Raw genomic sequence first — 17,581 nt, 5'->3', positions numbered from 1 at the left:
GTTCTGGCGTCACTGCGGCCCTATAAAAAGAGAATTCCCACTGGGACCCTACACCCACAGTCACCCTCTACCCCAACCCTTGCACCCCACTATTCTGCCAGGAGATTCCCCGGGACGTCTGTTGCATTTCCATGACAACAGCCGCTGACAGAGATGGGGGTGACTGTGTCAAGAGATGCAGCAAGAGGGAGTTTGTTCGAGAGGGAAATGACAGTGACAAAAAGGCACAAGGCAGAGAGATGCAAGATCAGTTGATAAGGAAGAGTGGGGATCTAGAAAGTGTCCTCAAAGCCTAAATTTAAACCCTGATAACAAAGTTTAAAACAACACAGTCACTCAACTGATGACTCTTTCCTGAGAAAAAAGACTAAAATTCATATCACCATCTTTATTCATCTTCTTTTTTTATAAATCAACATAATACAGTGAATAACAACCAATGCTATTCAATAAAGTTATAGAATCTTTTCACATAAAATCACAAATATTACAGAAAGCATCTCCTGACAGCCTCTTCTTCAGTTTGTAAAGTGCATCAAAATGATAAGACCTCTGGAAAAAAGGATTCATATATTGTACCGCATTCAGGCCAGATTGAAGGACAGCTTAGTGTGAAAGGAGGGTCTCAGTTTGCAAAACATTTGGGCAGTTTACTAAACAAAGAATTCCTCTTTAATGCAAGAGTGTCCCAAATTCCTATTCTTTCAAGCACACTCCTCCAGACAGGCACAGAATATAGATGTCAGATCAGTGTTGACCTCTTGTATATGAATCAGTGGGTCTTTTTTTTTTAGTGTCCTTTCGCCTGCAAAGGACAACAGAGTGTGTAAAAAGAGGTAGGATTTGCAGCATCTCCTGTGAGATGAAGCAAATGAGATGATAACGCCCCTATTGCTTCCAGTGCAGCTCCATTTCACATATTCAAAACCCAAGAATCCAGGAATGCATTAAATTTTCATAGAAGCCCAGAAATCTGACTGATGACTCACAATCTTCATGAATATTCAGGCTGAAATTACGACTGACATCCATAAAGGCATGAAAAGTGTGAGAACACTGCACAGCACAGGCACTTGTTGACTTGCGTCACCTCCACAGCGGCTGAGCTGCAGCAGCTCGAGGCATTTTGGGACCAGGAATCCGTGAAGCTGAGGGGATTTTTGAGCTAACAGGAGAGCTGCTCGTGCTCGTCGTCTTTGCAGTTTTATTTCGAGCAGCAGATATGACCGCTGTGCGTATGGTTTTTGCTGTGGTGGAAGATGGGCTATGTGCAGTTCGAGGCTGAGGTGTTGCCTGAGTCTCAGAGTTCGGGGCCAGACGTTTCGACACCCGCAGAGGAGCCCCTCTGATGAAGGCTGGCTGGGTGCTACCTGAGATTTTCTCTGGTAAGGATCTGTCTGAGGTCCTGCGAGTTAAGGTGGGCTTTCCAGGGGTCTGATGCTCACTTACTGTCCTCTCCCGTGTGCTATGACCGCGTTTCACCTCTGTCTGAACAGCAGCAGGTCGTGTGACAGGAGAGGAGCGCATGGATATGCTGCGTGGAGTGGATAATCGGCTAGGGGTGGGTGGGGTAGAAGAGGTTGAGGGTCCATTTGAAGCCTCAGTTTTGGTGCGCACCCTGGGAATCCCTGTCCCATTGGAAGGGCTTGCACGTGACACAAGCCCTCTTTTGGCCCCTATTCCACTCCGCACAGGGGTCTTCACAGCTCGAGGCTCCTCCTTTGATGCAGGAGGCCCTGGTGTTGTCCCCTCTCGAAGGTCAACCTCCCTTTCTTTCCTCCACTTAGAACAGAGGCTTGGTGTTGGTCGAGGGAGGGGGGAGGTCGGCGGCGATAAGGTGTCATAGGATCGGAGACCTTTCACTAGAGTGTGGCACTCGAGTGATTCACCCACTCGAGAGTATGGCTGCACCATCTCCCTCTCAGGACTTGGCAGGTCAGAGAACTCCTCAGGCTGTGATTGGCTGAACTCTGGTAAACTGGAGGGCATCCAGTTCTCCTCCACAGGGGAAGACACCACGTCTGTCTTTGAGTGCTTTGTTAAACCCATATCAAGGGGGGGCATCACAGTATTTGTTGTCCTTGCTGGAGATTCTCTTGCCTGTGGTTGGGATTGGACCCTCTCTTGAGCATTTATTGATGAATGTGATTGGCTCTCAGATTTGTGGTGCCGCATTGACCCAGTATTAGAGTTACTTTGAGAAACCTCTCCCCTAGTGTGAGGAGACTCAGGTAAAGACCCCTCAAAACAAGATCCACTAGATTTACTCTGAATAGAGCAAGTACTGTCTGTCACTGATTGGCCAAACTTGTATCTATGAGGGGAGGTCTGGCTTTTAACACACAGGGCAGGGGCATCAGGGGTGACAGCACCAGAATCAGAACACGGACTGGGAGAGGATGCAGTACTCATTGAAACCAAGTGTTCATGTGAAAGCTCTGCCTCTTTTCTAAGTGCTGTCGCCTTTGGCTGGCCTTGTAGAATGTAAGAAATGCTCTCAGGTCCATGTTGATTGACTGTGAAGCCACTGCCAAGCTGAGAACAATTAAATGTAGCAGTGTCCGAGTCTCGAACCAATTCTATACTTCGGTTTGTCGCTTTGCTGTACTGAGACCTAACCCTCCTTCCGAGAGCAGGTTCTCTGTCAATGGGGGAACATGTGTCGTCGGTCTCTGGGGAACTACAAAGCACAGCGGAGCTCTCATGGTCAGACGAGCTGTTGGAGTGATAACTGGCAGACGTTGGGCTACTGCCAAGCTCAGGGAAGCTCTTCAGCATGGATGAGTTTTGGAAATGGGTGTCATTAGGGAGGTTCTGGGAAATTCTGCGGGAGTCAGAGTTTCTCAGGCTACGTCGACTCCAAGTGTAACTCAGATTCCTTTCCAGTAGTTTCTCCAATTCATCTTGGTTCTCCTTACTCTGAGGTTCCCTAGCAAGGCTGGGGCTCAAGTCCAGCCCTGTGCACACGGCCAGAGAGCGACGTTTTTCCCCAATCTCACGTTGGCGTTCCAGACGTTTCCGCTCCTTCAGCTCCCGATCTGCATTTTCCTGTGGGGATAGGATAAAATCATCAAATTATCATTTATTCATCTTTGTCCTTGTCACAGTTTATTTTGAAAAGCAGATATGTTCATCAAATCGAAACCATACCTGGACAGCTCTCTGAAAGCGGTGGCAGAATGAATGAAAGACCCTGCAGGCCTCTTCTAGTTTGAATGTGCTGTCATCTTCACAGAAGAACTCCACCAGCGCCTGACTTGACATCCTCATACCTTCAACTTCATCCTCTGCCTCCTTCAGACGTTCCTCAGCCATCTTCATGCAGGCAAAGAAAACAATGTTGGCTTAGAAGAAAACTATTTGCCTTCAGATTTCTTATCACTTTTCAAGATGAAAACAAACCAGTTGTAGAGAGGGTCTTACCTCTAAGAAAGGTTGTGTATGCAGCTGAATCTCTGCCTCTGTCTGGATGTTTGCCTTGAGGGACACCACTCTGCTTTTTAACTTGGATAAATCCTCAAGCACAGACTCCTCAGACAACCTACAGAGGAAAAAAGGGCATTCAATTAAGTACTTTTCAGAAATAGAGGCTTTTAGAACAGTTCTATCACAAAAATAGGTGCTAAATAAATGCCAATGATCTAAAGTGTTGAGGGAAAAAACTACAAACAAAAAACAACTGCACTGCATGCCCAGTATACTTTTGAAGGCAAAACAAGGATGGCCCTTGCAGAAAATCTCTCCAGCAGAGCTTAAATATTGGCTTGGAGTACCAATGTTGTCATGACCCAGTTTCACTCAGGCAGCTAGCTATTGCTAACAGCTGGGTGCCTTGTTCTGACACATGACTACAACAGATTTACATTACAGCATGTTTGGTGTTTTGATTCCATTAAGCTGATCGTGCATCTTCCTTAAAAGTATAGGATTTGATGAGGTCTGGAAAGAGACTGACCTGGAGGCGGAGCCAACATGGCCTAGTTGGCTGGGAAATGACAATAAACTCTGGTCCTTTTTCACAGCTTCCTGTGGAGACAAACACAAACGATTATTCAGCTATTGTCTCAATAGAAGTACTAATGTTGACAAAATCATATGCTCTATGAAGCAGTCTGGCCTTGGGGCTTAAAAAGCGCTTGTAGTCTTATGACTTTGGGGTCAGAAACTAATATTTCCTTCACAAATTTCCAAAAATTAGAGCTACAAAATTTTTTTTAAATAAAATACTTAGGTAGCCCAGCAATTCAAATACACCTTACACTGGTGGTAGGGATGCACAACATTGGATTATTTGCTGATGTATGCATATTGATTTTAGCCCAAAGGTCATTATAGTTAACTAAAACTAACCAAATAACTAAAATTCAAATTCAAAAATCAATTTCGTAAACTGAAACTAAATAAAAACTAAGCTTTAACAAAAACGAAAACTAACTAAAACACAACCATACTGACTGGCACCTTTACCCAAGTCTGGGGAGTGTAAAATTGCCTGATCTGATTGGTTGAGACTTCAACTAGAGGTAGTTTAATGTCTGGAGTTGTACACAAATATCATCATTAAAAAAATAAATAAGTGAAGATTAGCCTGTTTTAATATGTTTTTAAAAATGTATGATGCTTACCCAGCCCCAACATCTAGCTGTAAAAAACCTAAAACTAACTCTAAAACTAACAAAAACTAAACTAAAACGAAGCATTTTGCAAAATAAAAACTAAACTAAACTAACAAACCAGCAGACAAAAATAATAAAAACTAAACTAAAAATCAAACACAGACCGTGAAAATGAAATAAAAATAGAAACTAAAAAAAACTATTATAACCTTGTTTCAGCCGATACAGTATTTACATATGGTTTTCAGACCAAAAAATTCCATCCTTTGAACACATTTTATTGTTTAAGGATGAACAAAAAAACAAAGCTGAGTACTTAAAACACAGTTTAAAGTCAAAAGATTGAGAAAGAACAAAAAAAAAAGACCTCAACTGGTTTAGGTCTGTTGGTCTAACCTCATACTTTAAAAACGTATCAATACAATAGGCAAAAATTAATAGTAAATAGTTATGCTGATATTTACAGCCCAAAAGTTGTCAGAAATGATGATGTCTTCCAATACCAATAATATTGTGCATCCCTAGTTGGTGGAAATACCAATACTTTTGGCTGACTGCCAAGGTCAGCCCTACATATGGGTATGTAAGTCCCTCACTGACTGAGTGACCGACTAAGTGAGTGGCGATACTTTCAGAGCCGTACATACAGAGTGCGCTAGGGGCGGGGTTCGGAGCACTTTGACTCTTCTACACTGATTGGCTGAGAAAAATAATTCCAGTTCTACTAAATCTACGAGAGTTGTAGAGAGCCACGAAGGAAGTTGACCAAAGTGACCATATATGGTTCTTTGCTCCATAAAGGGTTAACAGGAAATCGTGATCAAATCTTAAAAAAAGGATGTCTGGAACTCAAACAGGTGTTTTAAACAACTTTTTTTAATCCAAGAAGGTGAAACGTCACTCTCTTTCTGTTAAGCAAACTGATTTTTCAAAGAATATTTACTTTAGCATTAGTGAAAATTTTGTGAAAAATTTCAAATCTTACCATAGCAACAAAATGCAGCAGGTTCATGCCTGGCTTATTGGCTTTGGTATCAGCCAGTTTAAGCAGCGATGAGATCCGGAAACCAGCAGCATTCCCTGCATATCCTCCCTGAGAAACCACATACAAGGTCAGAAACACACACATACACACAGATAACATGTGACAACTTTAAACAAACAATGATACAAAATCCAGGTGCGCCGTCAGAGTGACGCACCTGAACTAACACCCAGACCCCATAAGCAAGCTGTGTATTGTACAAGGATGAAAAGGACTGAATCTGCTTTGTAAAAGAAAATTAAATGGATGAAAAAAAGCAACACTCACAGCATTCATATAGTTTCCTGCTTTGAGCACCAAACGTAGGATGGAGTGTAATTCAGGACAGCTCAGCAGTTCTAAGAGAGTCAGAGACAGAGATTCAATGTAGGCCCTCAAGACTGAAGAATGATAAAGATAAATATGAAAGCAGCAGACATGAAATGAGTTTGAATCATCATTTTAAAGACACTTAAGCTGAAGTGGAGTGAGGAAGTCTTTTGAAAGCCAGCTCTACCACTTAAAACTGAGTCAAAGTAGAAGCTGTTTAAAGGGCCAAGGCCTCAGTCTTCATACTGGTGAGATACACGACTCCCTGCTGTTAACTTTACCTCTGGCTGCCTCTCTCAGACATCTGGCTGCCACACACAGAGAGGTCACTGCAGGGTCGAACTCTTGTTGCAGGATCATGGCATCCAGACGCAGCCGAAAGCTAATGGAAGAGGAAAGAAGGGGACGGATGGATGAATAGGCGGGGGGAGGGTGATGACGGACACAAAAAGGCACTTGTGATCAATCATTGGTTAAACAAGCACATCATCGCAAAGTGAATCACATAAAGGGGCAAAGTTTCCTTTACTTTTAAACATGGAAAAGGAGCCTGATAGCTAAAATTGAAAGTAAAACTGTTTGGAAAGTACTGTTTATTAAGTAATAACATAGTGTAGAGGTATGGGTGTACCTGGGGACTTCTACCAGCAGCAGAATAAAAAGATCAGGCTCTCCAAGCCAGCTCCTCTCCCCACTGAACCTCCTTAGGCGAGACTCCTGAGAGAGAACAGATGCTGGTTGAAATCTGGAGAGTGAAAAACATTCTGGCACAACATGCCGTCAACAGTCAATTCCAATATCTCTCAGCGTGGCCCTTCTCCGGAAACAGACCACATCACACGACATGGTGTAATGGCAGACTCTTGATCATCCTAACCAGAGCCAGATGATGAGTAAGAGGAGAGGAAGAGGGGAGGGGGATAGTTGCTGTTGTATTTGTATGCCAAAAAAGGCACTTTACCTCCTCATTGTCAGGCAGTAATTTACAGAGCTCTGTGAGCTTCTCTGCTCCGTAACGGTCCCCAGCACCCTGTCTGATGTCCTCAACTATCTCCTTAGCAGGCCTGTGGAAAAAATGACAGATTTTGAGTGTGACATCATTTCTCTCACACAAAATCCCCCAAGCCCATATGCGTTGAGCTCTAACAGCTTTCAGTTTTGCTTTGATCATATAATATTTACACATATCCTGTTCTTATCAGTAGAACTGCCAAGGAGTGAAGCTTAGTTGGGGGCAGAAAGGTAAATTAAACTCAGAGAGGATGCCTGAAAGGGCCTTGTGATGTCAAGGTGAAAGACCATAGACTGAATCAAGTGACTTTCTGACCTCTGACTTACTTTCCTCACAGTGACACATCTGTCCTCTATTCCAGCAGTTTTCCATTATCCTCTCCCACTCCACCCACATCTTACAAACCACCACACCAGCATACAAGCTCCATTACATACATGCTACTGTGTACGCCTTTAATTCAGCAACATAAGGTCCTCATTCAAAGCTTAACATTTACATCCACGGCTCAGTCTTTGACACCAAAAGTTCAGGATGTACCAATGAAAAGATTTAATGTTGATCCCCTTTTGATAACAGAGACGTTTAACACTATTGTGGGCCATCCAATATGTCCTGACTAGTTCCTCTGAAAACAAAACACAGACTGCAATGTAAACAGAACCATCATATAATAAGGAAGATATTAAAGAAACGTCAAGGGCGCTGATGTTTGTCAGTACAAAACCAGATTTTGTTTAAACTACACCCACAATTCAGCTCTGTCTGTGTTTAGAACAAAGTGAAAATAAGATCCCCAAAAGACAGATGTTTGTGTACATAAGAGGCTCTTTTCACATAATGGTTTGCCCTACATGTCTTGACAAATCTGCTCTAGTGTAGAGTCGCTCTTCAGTGAAGAGGCACACAATTGACTGAACACTGCGTGCACACGTGGAGGCATGAAATTATGGCACCCAAACAACTCTGTTGGTGTAATTATTTCACCCTGCAACAGTACAAATGTCATTAAAGTTGACATCAAAACATTCGTGAGCCTTTTCTATCACTAAACTGTATCTAGGCGTGTTTTAACGATTATTAAACAGCCCTATTCATGTAAGGAGGCACAGCTTTGTTTGATCCGGGCAAACATGCTAAACAGGCTCTGGTGGAAGGATGAATTTGACAAGCTGCCAGCGGGATGTCTCTCTGCAGGGGGTAGCTTTAACATTAGACCCTCTTTAAGAACACCAGCAGGTGTCAACTCTGACTCTTAGAGCTAAACCGGTAACAGCTCTTACTTCAAGACCCCCACTCCAGCTGCACCCTCCCCTACACCTGTCTCCTGGTAATATACTTAGATTCCCCCAATCTCACAGAAGACTTCCTCTCTTCTGATGGGACTTCACACTGCTGACACACAGACACCCAGCCATGTTTGATATATGGCCACACACTGCACAGTTCAAGTGAGGAACAGTTCCCCTGGGCACACTTGTAACCACTTCTGTTTCCTGCTCTTAAAACAACTCTCAGCTTTGATTGGTAGTGACCTCCAGGAAATTTAGACAAAGAGGTTGAAAGCTGCCCCTGTTCAATAGTAGCAGAATGATTTATTTAACAATCAGGGAGAAAATGGTCTTTTTTAAGCTTTCCCAAGTTATATCTTAAGAAATTAGACATTTAAAAAAATCCAAAATATATAGCCAAAGGCCACTCTGATGTTTTGAAATAAATTATTTTGTTCAACCAACAACCTGATTCGGGTTTTTCACAATAAAAGAATTTCAAATTTTGATGATACAAGTGAGGATCAAATATTATCAATACATGTTTTGATGCAATGGCAAACACAAAGAAGTCCTTGGTATCCAATACTGGGAACTGTACTATTTTAAGTATCAAAAACAGGGTTAGGTTATCCTGCCAACATTTTCGTGCATTTTAACCTGCTTCCATCATACTTGTGTGATTTCATTCATGTGAAAAGTTCTGGAAGCTACAGTTATTGCGCTGTGACTCATTCACAAAATATACTTTTGCTTTCTGTCCCCCAAGTCCATCTTTAGTAGGATAAGAGGAGTTTTGGATATGCTTCTCCCACAGCCTGGAATCTTCTGCAGGAAAATATATGTTTGGGAGAGCTGGTCTCTGTAAATTGTTTTAAAAGTAGATTAAATGTCTTGGAGGAAGATGCATCAGTTTGTAGATGTTATTGACTGATGACTTTCTGCTCTTTGACTCAGGATTTGGTTGATCTATGCTTTTAGTGTTTTCATATTTAAGGTCTGTAACTCTGTGATTGTGCTGCTACCTGTCTTGGCCAGCACACTCTTTCAAAGGAGATTCTTAATCTAAATGAGGTTTTCCTGGTTAAATAAATTCAAATAAATAAATAATTTCTGTTTGCCTGCAGGTTTAATGGAATCATTCCTCATCTTTTTATGGACTTGTTAAGTAGATTTAGTGTTTTTAGAATGTATGGTACTTTCTGAGCATCAAAATAACAGCTCGTATGGTTGTTAGACCAGCAGAATCAAAATGGAGAAAAGCTTTGCACACAGGAGCACAACCTGTCCATCAACATTTCCAAACAAAACTCCCAAACACTGTCTGACATGCAAAAACAAAATCTTTTATTTACAATGTTTTGGTATTAGAGCTCCATGGGAGGAACTGCTTTTAAAAAAGGGCAGGACATCTTGAATAGGAACTCGCTACACACCTGTTACCAACCCACTCATCATAATGATGTCAGATCTAAATGAGCAAATTAACAAACAAACACCAAACATCATCCTCCTGACTGAGAGAGTGAATATGATACAGGACTACCAATAGCTTAACATGGAATTGTAAACAAATCTTCAATTTATAAAATTAAAAAGATGGCCTCAGGTCCACAAAACACTGCTGATCTTTTTAGGGAATATAATATTTTGGGGGTATTTTGAATACTTTAACTGGGATTATTAATCATCCAGTTTTTTAAATCTACTTAAGTGTTTCTTTTTTATGTCTTTAGATCATAATTTAAGTTGAATAAAAAAATTGGAGATTCTGAGGAAGAGAAGCTGATGTCTTTTTGTTAATTTGGCAGTTTAGATTCCAACAGTATGGTAATGACTGCCTGGTTGCAAGAGTTAGACATTTCCTTTATAAGATATCCTGCCCTTTTTAACAAAGTGGTTGCTAGATGAAGGTTTAAATTCCAATCTTTGCAAAAAGATTTGTTTTCAATGCAGACAGTGTGCAGAAGTTTTCTTGGCATATTTTAATAAACAAGTGGAATAAAAAGAGCATTACAGCAGGAAAATTTTCACAACATTGGCCAAATCCCTTAGATATTTTGTTTTTTAGTAACACTGAACAGGAAGAGTTGGCAAATCTAATTTTTTAAGATGAAACCTGCAAATTTTTTGCATTTTTGCTTGGAAAAGACTGAACGACCACCATGGGAGAGTAGCAACTTTCTTTTGTTCCCCAAATTATCACCAACTTTTAGATCATACAGTTTGAGCTCTATGTATAGGCATGAAAAGGCTTACATCTTGAACTGGCGTAGAAATATCCCGATGTTCATGCTGCGTTTGGAGTCCAACAAGGAGATCTAGAAAGAAGCAAAAGGCACAGTGATGAGGGGGAAGGTATTGTTACTCATGGCTGATAAAAACAACTACTATCTCTGTGATCTCACCTCCTCAGGACTGTCCTGTGGGGATCTACAGCGCAGCAGAGCAGACCTGCGCCTTAAGGTGCCAGTTCTGTCTGGAGGCTTACTGTCCTTTTGACCAAACAGCTCATCCAGAGAGTGGAGATCTATGGGGAACTCATCTTCACCCTGGCCCGCACCGCTCCACACGCTCTTCCTCCCCTCCACCTTCTCTTTGGGGATCCGCTCCCAGTTTAGCTTCCTTAGCCGGCTGCGACGGGCGCTGTCTGTCCGGCTGAAAGGTGAGGAGGAGGCAGGTGGAGGTGGCGGTGGAGGAGGTGGCGGAGGAGGAGGAGGAGGCGGTGGAGGGGCTAGGGGAGGTGGCGGAGAAGCGACCAGCACTGGACGTGAATCCATGGCTGTCACTTCCTCAGCTGAGGGAGGTTCAGGCAGTGTTCCATGAAAGGCACGAGGTTCCTTGAAGGCAACACTCAGGTTGATGAGCATAGAGGCTGCGTGGGGATAATGAGGGAGGGGCAAGAGTGGGTGAAGGGTCTCCGCTCAGTCACTGTGACGTTTTCTCCGGATTCCAGTGACTCAAATTCAAAGGTCAATCAATGCTTCCAGCCTGGGAAACAAGAAAACAACGAAAAGGCTTATCTTAGTCATTATTGAACACAAAAAGAGACAGGAAGTCAGGGTTATGTCAGAGTGTTGCAACATCAGTCCAGTCCTAGGCCCATGACCTCACCTTTACATGCTTGACACCTGGCTGTGTTACTCCTTTCATTAGCATGACTCTGCTGCATTGGCTGATCTAACAAGTAGCTGCAGCTAAAAATGTAACCTCTGGTTCAACTTTCCATGGAAGTTCAAGGCATTTTGAGGGAAAGTACAACTTGGGCAAAACGAGCTCTCCTTCTCTCTTTGAACAGCTTGTCCCATCCTGTTCAGATTCACCTCACTGCATGCACACACGCCTGAGCCATGCACCCTCTCCCTTCTAATTAGAATATATGAAGACACCAAGGCAAGAGGAGATGAACAGTTAAGCACAAAGCTGAGAAGTAGAGGGGTCTGCAGCTTCAGAACTCGTGACTTTGAATATTTCTCCTTCCTTATTAGACATTCACATCTGAAAACTGGTTGCACGCATCTACACTGGCAAGTTTGGAGCAGGATTAGTAATGCAGTAAGAGATGAGTCAGAGGTTTCAGGTGTCTGGTTCGAGGGGAAAGTCTTTAATCATGACACGGTTCTGTGCTTGGTCTGAAAAAAACATCCCGTCCTCCCTCGAGATTTTAACATGAATCACAACTTTTGAAGGATTTGTTGGAAATGATAGCAAAGCTGTTTCAGCGGATGCCGCACGAGCGCGCTGCAAAAGCTGACGATGATGGTGATCTCACCCTCCATCATTTCTGGAGATATCTATCTTCACGAGCGAGAAATGATAAGACAATTCTTGCTCAAGTTTCAGAGGAGTAAAAGTTGTGGGCAAACTAATATTATATGATATGCTGAATAAAGAAGCGTCCGCCATGTTATCGAAATAGACTATTTATGGAACTTTCCGGTAATTCTGAATTTAGTAGCCTATCCTATGACTTTACCAACAAAACAAAAAAGGCATGCGATAGCCTTCCTGTTGGATTTTCAGTCGAACTTATATGTTTATCCAACTCAAAATTATCTTTCAGAACGTGCCAAAAAAGTTCAAGCAATTATCTCCTAATTCGAACAACCCAATCAATTTTTTTCACTTACCTGACTCAGACGGCTTCACGTCTCCAGCGACGTAAACCCACAAACACCAGCCACGGTTAGCAAAGTCGTTTTTTACAGCAAATATCGACAAATTTAAGCTTCCATCACAGTTTTTAGTCTCCTGTACCTTCTTTATCCCGGTAACTTGCGCCGCTCCATTCGCTGCAGTCCTCCTGTCTTTCTCAAGTTGCAGGGAAACTTCCACACAGTTCAGCGGGAACGCGCAGGCGCGCACCCGCACGCTGATATGCCTTATTGTTACCTCCCAGTTTTCCCATGGGCGGATTTCAGGTTGTCAGGTAGGACCATACAGAGTTTGACTACACTTTATCCTACATTCAAATTGTTTTTATGTGACGTAATTTCTACCATGTTTACCTCATTACACAAAATAGGTTGTTAAAGTGTCACATAATCAGTGTCTGTAAGTTTCAAATTATGTTGGTCTATTTATTTCCGTTACAGATATCTTTTGCATCCTGCTTGATACCTCACTATTTTGTAGTTGACCTGAACGGTAGGTTACGGTGGCCTGGAAGAGCAAAATAAAATGACTGTTTCTGAACAGTTTTACAAAGCTTTATTACAAATTTATATTAAGCTTAACATTTTTTACATTCAATAAAACAAATTTATATTAGTAAGCAACTTTTGCAAATGATGAAACAGTTTTACATTTTACAAATTAAATGTACAAAGAGTCCAATACAAAATTACAAAGACTAAATATTTGCAAAAAAATTTTTACATTTAAAAAACACATTTAAAATGTGAAAAATACATTTGAAAGGTTACATTTAAATAAAAAAAATGAACAAATTCACAAAGCACCAAACACTTTAATATGAGCTAAGACAAATTTACAAGTTTTATAACATTTTTTCAAATTCTAATATGAATATTAAACAATGTCATATAGAAGAGTAATGTGCCAAATGCTGCAAGTGACAGTTTTAAGTTTTGCTGAATTGTTTCAGACTTTGTGATTTTGTATCAGACATTGTAAATTTGTTTCAAGTTTTGCAAATGCGTTTCAGACTTTGTAATTTTGTAATGGACTTTCTCATTTGTAAAAGTGTTTTGCTAATGTAAATTTGTTTTATGAAAGGTGAAAGTGTTTCAAGCCACTTGAAAGTGTATCAGAATTTGTAATTTTATATCTTACTTTGTTAATTTTTTTCAAGTTTTCTAAAAGTTTTTTTTTACTTTTTCATTTTGCATTGCACTTTTAGGCCACCACAGCTGTTAAAAAATGCTTAACTAAGCACAAAGAATTAAAAAATGAATAACACATTACTTATATTTTATGAAATGTTTTAAATAAAAGACATTTTTATGAAATTCTTTTATTTAGTTTCATGATTTTTTTTATTTATTATTATTGTTGCATTTGATTAAGTATTTTTATGTTTCCTATCAATGTTATTGCAGTTAACCTTCAGGGCCACCATACATTTTCAATTTACAGATAAGTCTGAACATAAAACCTTGCTATCTGGATTCAGGAGCTGTATTTACAGTCTGGCAGGTCTCTGTTTCAGTGTAATCATCACAGTGGGCATGCCTGTGATCTGTGAATGGTGCAGAAGGCCTTGATCAGGCTAAGATGAGAATGCTGATGAGAACCTCAGAGAGCAAACAGATGGCTATCAGACATGGGAAATGTTGTCCACATTTCATCCCTGAACTGAGGGCAGAGTCTAAGTGAAAGCCAAGAGACTGGAAGCCCCTCTCAGATGCTGAGAAAGCCCCAGGTGCTGGGATGTAGAGACTCATAACACCCACCTTTCATCTGAGGTGCTGGAGCAATCCCGGCCCATGTCACCTGGAGCTCCTCGGTCCAGCTCAGGTAGCCCCTGTTCACAGGCTGTGCTGATGGACAGACATCATCACTGCCGGGCTGTGCAGTAATTAGGAGGTTGCGACCCCAGAGATCTGGCCATTGTTGTGGCTGTGCAGCGGGGCATGTTGTAGTGTACCCGTGCCAGAATAAACCTCTCTCAGGAAACTTCACTTTCTATTCACTCACTAAATTCTCAGAGTACAGGGCACTTCTCAGAATACAAGGAAATGCCACCGTTGAGAGACAGCAGCTTTATAGTTCCATAAAAACCCTGAACAACCCTGCACAATTGCACATATTACACTGACATTCAAGCAGCACAGACATTACAACAGTGATTAATGAAGAATAAGGAGTTAACTTGGCACCCCCCACTTGATGCACCAAGACGCTTCAATTGCAAGGAGACAAAACAGTGTGTGATGTGTTTACAGGCGCTCTCCCAGCCATCCCCCCTTTTGCATAACAGTGTGAGCTTCAGAGCCTGTGTTTCGCACAGCCCATTCTTTAGTGAATGAATGTGCATTAGGGTGTTCATGTGTGAGAAGGAAATGTATGCATTCAAGTTTAACTGGAATGCATGCATAAAATATGTTAGAATTAAGCTTTTTTATTCATCAAGCTTTAAAAATACTCCAGGAAACCAGCTACCTATTTCCTTTTCATAAAGAAGTAAGCATTAACACTTTCCATCCCATGAGTCTTTAAAGGCTCGGGGCTTGAGTTTGCTGGTGGCTGCAGCAAGTGTTAGCCTTCGCCATTTTCCCTCATAATCTCACTTTGAAGTCTCAGAGAGGTTACGTAAAGGTGAAGGCTATTAACTCCCTTCTCCTCCTCGAGCTTACACACATAATCATAGGTGTTCACATACACAGAAAGCACACTCGTTTTACATACTTCTCTCACATTCTCTACAGTGACCTCTGCTGCAATCGGTTTTCACACAGCAGAAATGAACCCGGATATACTGAACAGAAATCAATACTAAAGATTTTTGTTACCCAGATGCCCCATTTATAAAGCGTGTAAAAGTGGCTGTAAAACTATTCCATGTGAAAGTATTGATAGAGCTGTATGGGGTGCTTAGTGTTATTCTGCCTCTGCTGAGTCTGGTTTGCCTCCTGGGTCTTGGCTGTTTCCAGAGTGGGGTAAATAGGTCAGTGTGACTGTGGCTCTGCAGGGGTTTTAAACACATACATAGACATGTCATGTGTGTGTAAAGGAAAGGAAACGGCGCATGCATACACACACCTGGGTCTGATCCCAGACTGGGACAGTAGGTCTGGGGAGGTATTCCTAATCAAACCCAGCTTCTTCTGATCTCTGTAGTTTCCCAGCTGCACTCACATCACGTGTAGCTATCCAGAACAGCCTGACAAGGATCTCTGGCTTTGGTCAGACTGCCGAGGTGATAAGGAGAGACAGCGCGAGACAGACAACACAGACATACTCTTACACTCTTTTCTGAAATTCTCTCACAAGCATGCACTCATTCAAACTGGAACATGACTGCACTACACATGAGATCATGTGTCTCCACTCTTACACATGCATATGTTATAAATGATGGGGACAGAAAACCTTCCAGTCACTGGTGCTGCCGCTGCTGCAGAATGGGGCTTTGGGGGTTCGCAGACAGGCCAGATGAGACAGAAAGATGAGACGGCTGTGAGTCAAAGTTGTCCACAGAGGGAAACAATGCTATGACAAGCTGAGGAGACTTTCCCTTTTTTGTGGTTTTTGAAAGACCAGACGTTTGTTTTTGCAAGTTCTTCTCCTTCTTTACAGCATCCCCATTTCCATAATGTGCTTTTTTAACAACACTGACTGCAGTCTCTGTTCTATTATTGATCAAGTTCGCAGACAAGAGGCATAATTGAACCCTGTATCTCACTTTGTTTGCATAGACTGTCCTAAGTACACAGCTGATACTTTGCCGTGTTTACCTAGCTGTCTACTGTCACAACAAACGCTCGAGACATGTGCACACATTGTGTTTGTGTTGTGGTGTAAAGTTAAATTCACCAGTGGGGGAATGCTTGTGGCGATGCATGTGGTCAGTTGTCCTTGTGCTTTGTGTGTTTCTGTGTGTTTAAATTAAACTCAGCAGGGTGGAGGGGAGGCTGAGGTGCTTGTGGTCACTTGTCCTTGGGGGGGGGGGGGGGGCTGGGTCAGCGCTGTTTGTCTTTGCACATATGGCCACTAGAGCCACTTCCGACTCCAATTAGGATTTCCTGAGACTCAATAAAGGGGATTATTGGCCTGCAAAAACACTCGCCCAGACTCTCCCACCCAGTCGCCTTCCTGCCTCAGCTGCTACGGTCATAACAGCAGTCAGAACTACAGTCACACTCCACTAGAAGCTCACAATGAAACTGTGACGTACAGTGACAGAGACCAATCAGCCTCTTTATTCTCCTTTTCCAGCATGTCTTTGTCCCATTTTGGTGAAAAGTAAGACTCTTCCTCTATTTAATCTCTGCTTTATAGTCTCATTGAATGTAAAATGAATCAAATGCTCCATAAATGATGTCAGCAAGGCAATAGAAACCAAATTTCTCTCTAACTGGCTGATGAGAGACCACAAGAGTGTGTGTACCAAGATGGTGTTTGGGCACAAAGCCCCGGTGCAGAGAGCAGGAGAGCCTGGCTACACAGATGGGGGGGTCCTGAGCGTCTGCTTGTGTGGCAAGAGTGATCACACAGTTAATATTCAAAGGGCCGGGTCTGTTGTAAAGAAGCCACTAAATAGAGGTTGACAAAGCGCGTCGTACAAACAAAGGCTTCTCTCTAAGTAGGCTGTGTATATAGCACGAAGCGTAGTGAACGGATGGGCTTTGCTGGGGTGGTCATGTATGGAGTCTATAGTGAGTTATTAAAGCAGGGCCTCCTGCTCTTTCTCCCTCACCATCACAGTTAAACTCCATAATGCAAACTCCACAATGCATTCTTTCTTTTATGTCTTGCCTTCTTTGGTTCCATTTTTATTTTTGTCTAGGTTGCAAGACAGAATATCTTAATTCTTGCATTTCTGATGCTTGAACTCATATTTATCAATTTAGATAGCTGCATGATTTGTTTTTCCTGTATTGTATAATTCTCTGAAGCTAATGCTTTCAATAAACTGTAGTATCTTCATCTGACTAGTGATTGTAAGAGCTACGTGCTTCATGATGAGTAAAACCTTGCAGATTCTGTTCTACATCACCAAACTCACACACAACATGCACGTACACACACAGTTACTTCAACCATCTAAACCTAATTATTCTCCCCCAGCGTCGCTGTGCCAACCAGTGATGTCACCCACAGGGAGACAGTGGGGCCGTTGGCTCGGTGCCTGAGGGCGGCCATG

At 42.1% G+C, this 17,581-nt stretch overlaps 1 protein-coding gene across 2 annotated transcripts; it reads right to left on the bottom strand.

Annotated features, from left to right (window-relative positions):
* Positions 1 to 368: 368 nt before the first annotated feature.
* Positions 369 to 12,610, bottom strand: fhdc2 (FH2 domain containing 2). 2 transcript variants are annotated; one of them, XM_041797111.1, is made up of 12 exons: positions 12,511 to 12,610; positions 10,662 to 11,244; positions 10,513 to 10,574; positions 6,932 to 7,034; positions 6,602 to 6,687; positions 6,252 to 6,352; positions 5,929 to 5,999; positions 5,602 to 5,709; positions 3,956 to 4,026; positions 3,424 to 3,541; positions 3,151 to 3,315; positions 369 to 3,048 (listed from the first exon to the last, which is right to left on the bottom strand). In XM_041797111.1, the coding sequence occupies exons 2-12, from the start codon at positions 11,121 to 11,123 to the stop codon at positions 1,087 to 1,089; spliced, it is 3,309 nt and encodes a 1,102-aa protein (XP_041653045.1). In that variant the 5' UTR covers positions 11,124 to 11,244; positions 12,511 to 12,610; the 3' UTR covers positions 369 to 1,086. The 2 variants fall into 2 exon arrangements, with proteins under 2 accessions (XP_041653045.1, XP_041653044.1); XM_041797110.1 differs by having other exon boundaries at positions 12,384 to 12,580.
* Between the last annotated feature and the right edge of the window lie 4,971 nt (positions 12,611 to 17,581).

The sequence above is a fragment of the Cheilinus undulatus genome, linkage group 10 (assembly GCF_018320785.1).
Source record: "Cheilinus undulatus linkage group 10, ASM1832078v1, whole genome shotgun sequence".
NCBI lineage: Eukaryota > Metazoa > Chordata > Actinopteri > Labriformes > Labridae > Cheilinus > Cheilinus undulatus.
The sequence above is the reverse complement of the archived record's forward strand: the minus strand, read 5'-3'. Positions and strand labels throughout refer to the sequence as shown.

Excerpts from the sequence above, each read along its gene's own strand:
- fhdc2 (XM_041797111.1), bottom strand. The coding sequence starts at position 11,123 with ATGCTCATCAACCTGAGTGTTGCCTTCAAGGAACCTCGTGCCTTTCAT. Across the intron at positions 4,027-5,601 it reads TGCTGCATTTTGTTGCTATG|GAAGCTGTGAAAAAGGACCA; the intron begins GTAAGATTTGAA and ends TTGTCTCCACAG. Across the intron at positions 3,542-3,955 it reads CATGTTGGCTCCGCCTCCAG|GTTGTCTGAGGAGTCTGTGC; the intron begins GTCAGTCTCTTT and ends TTTCCTCTGTAG.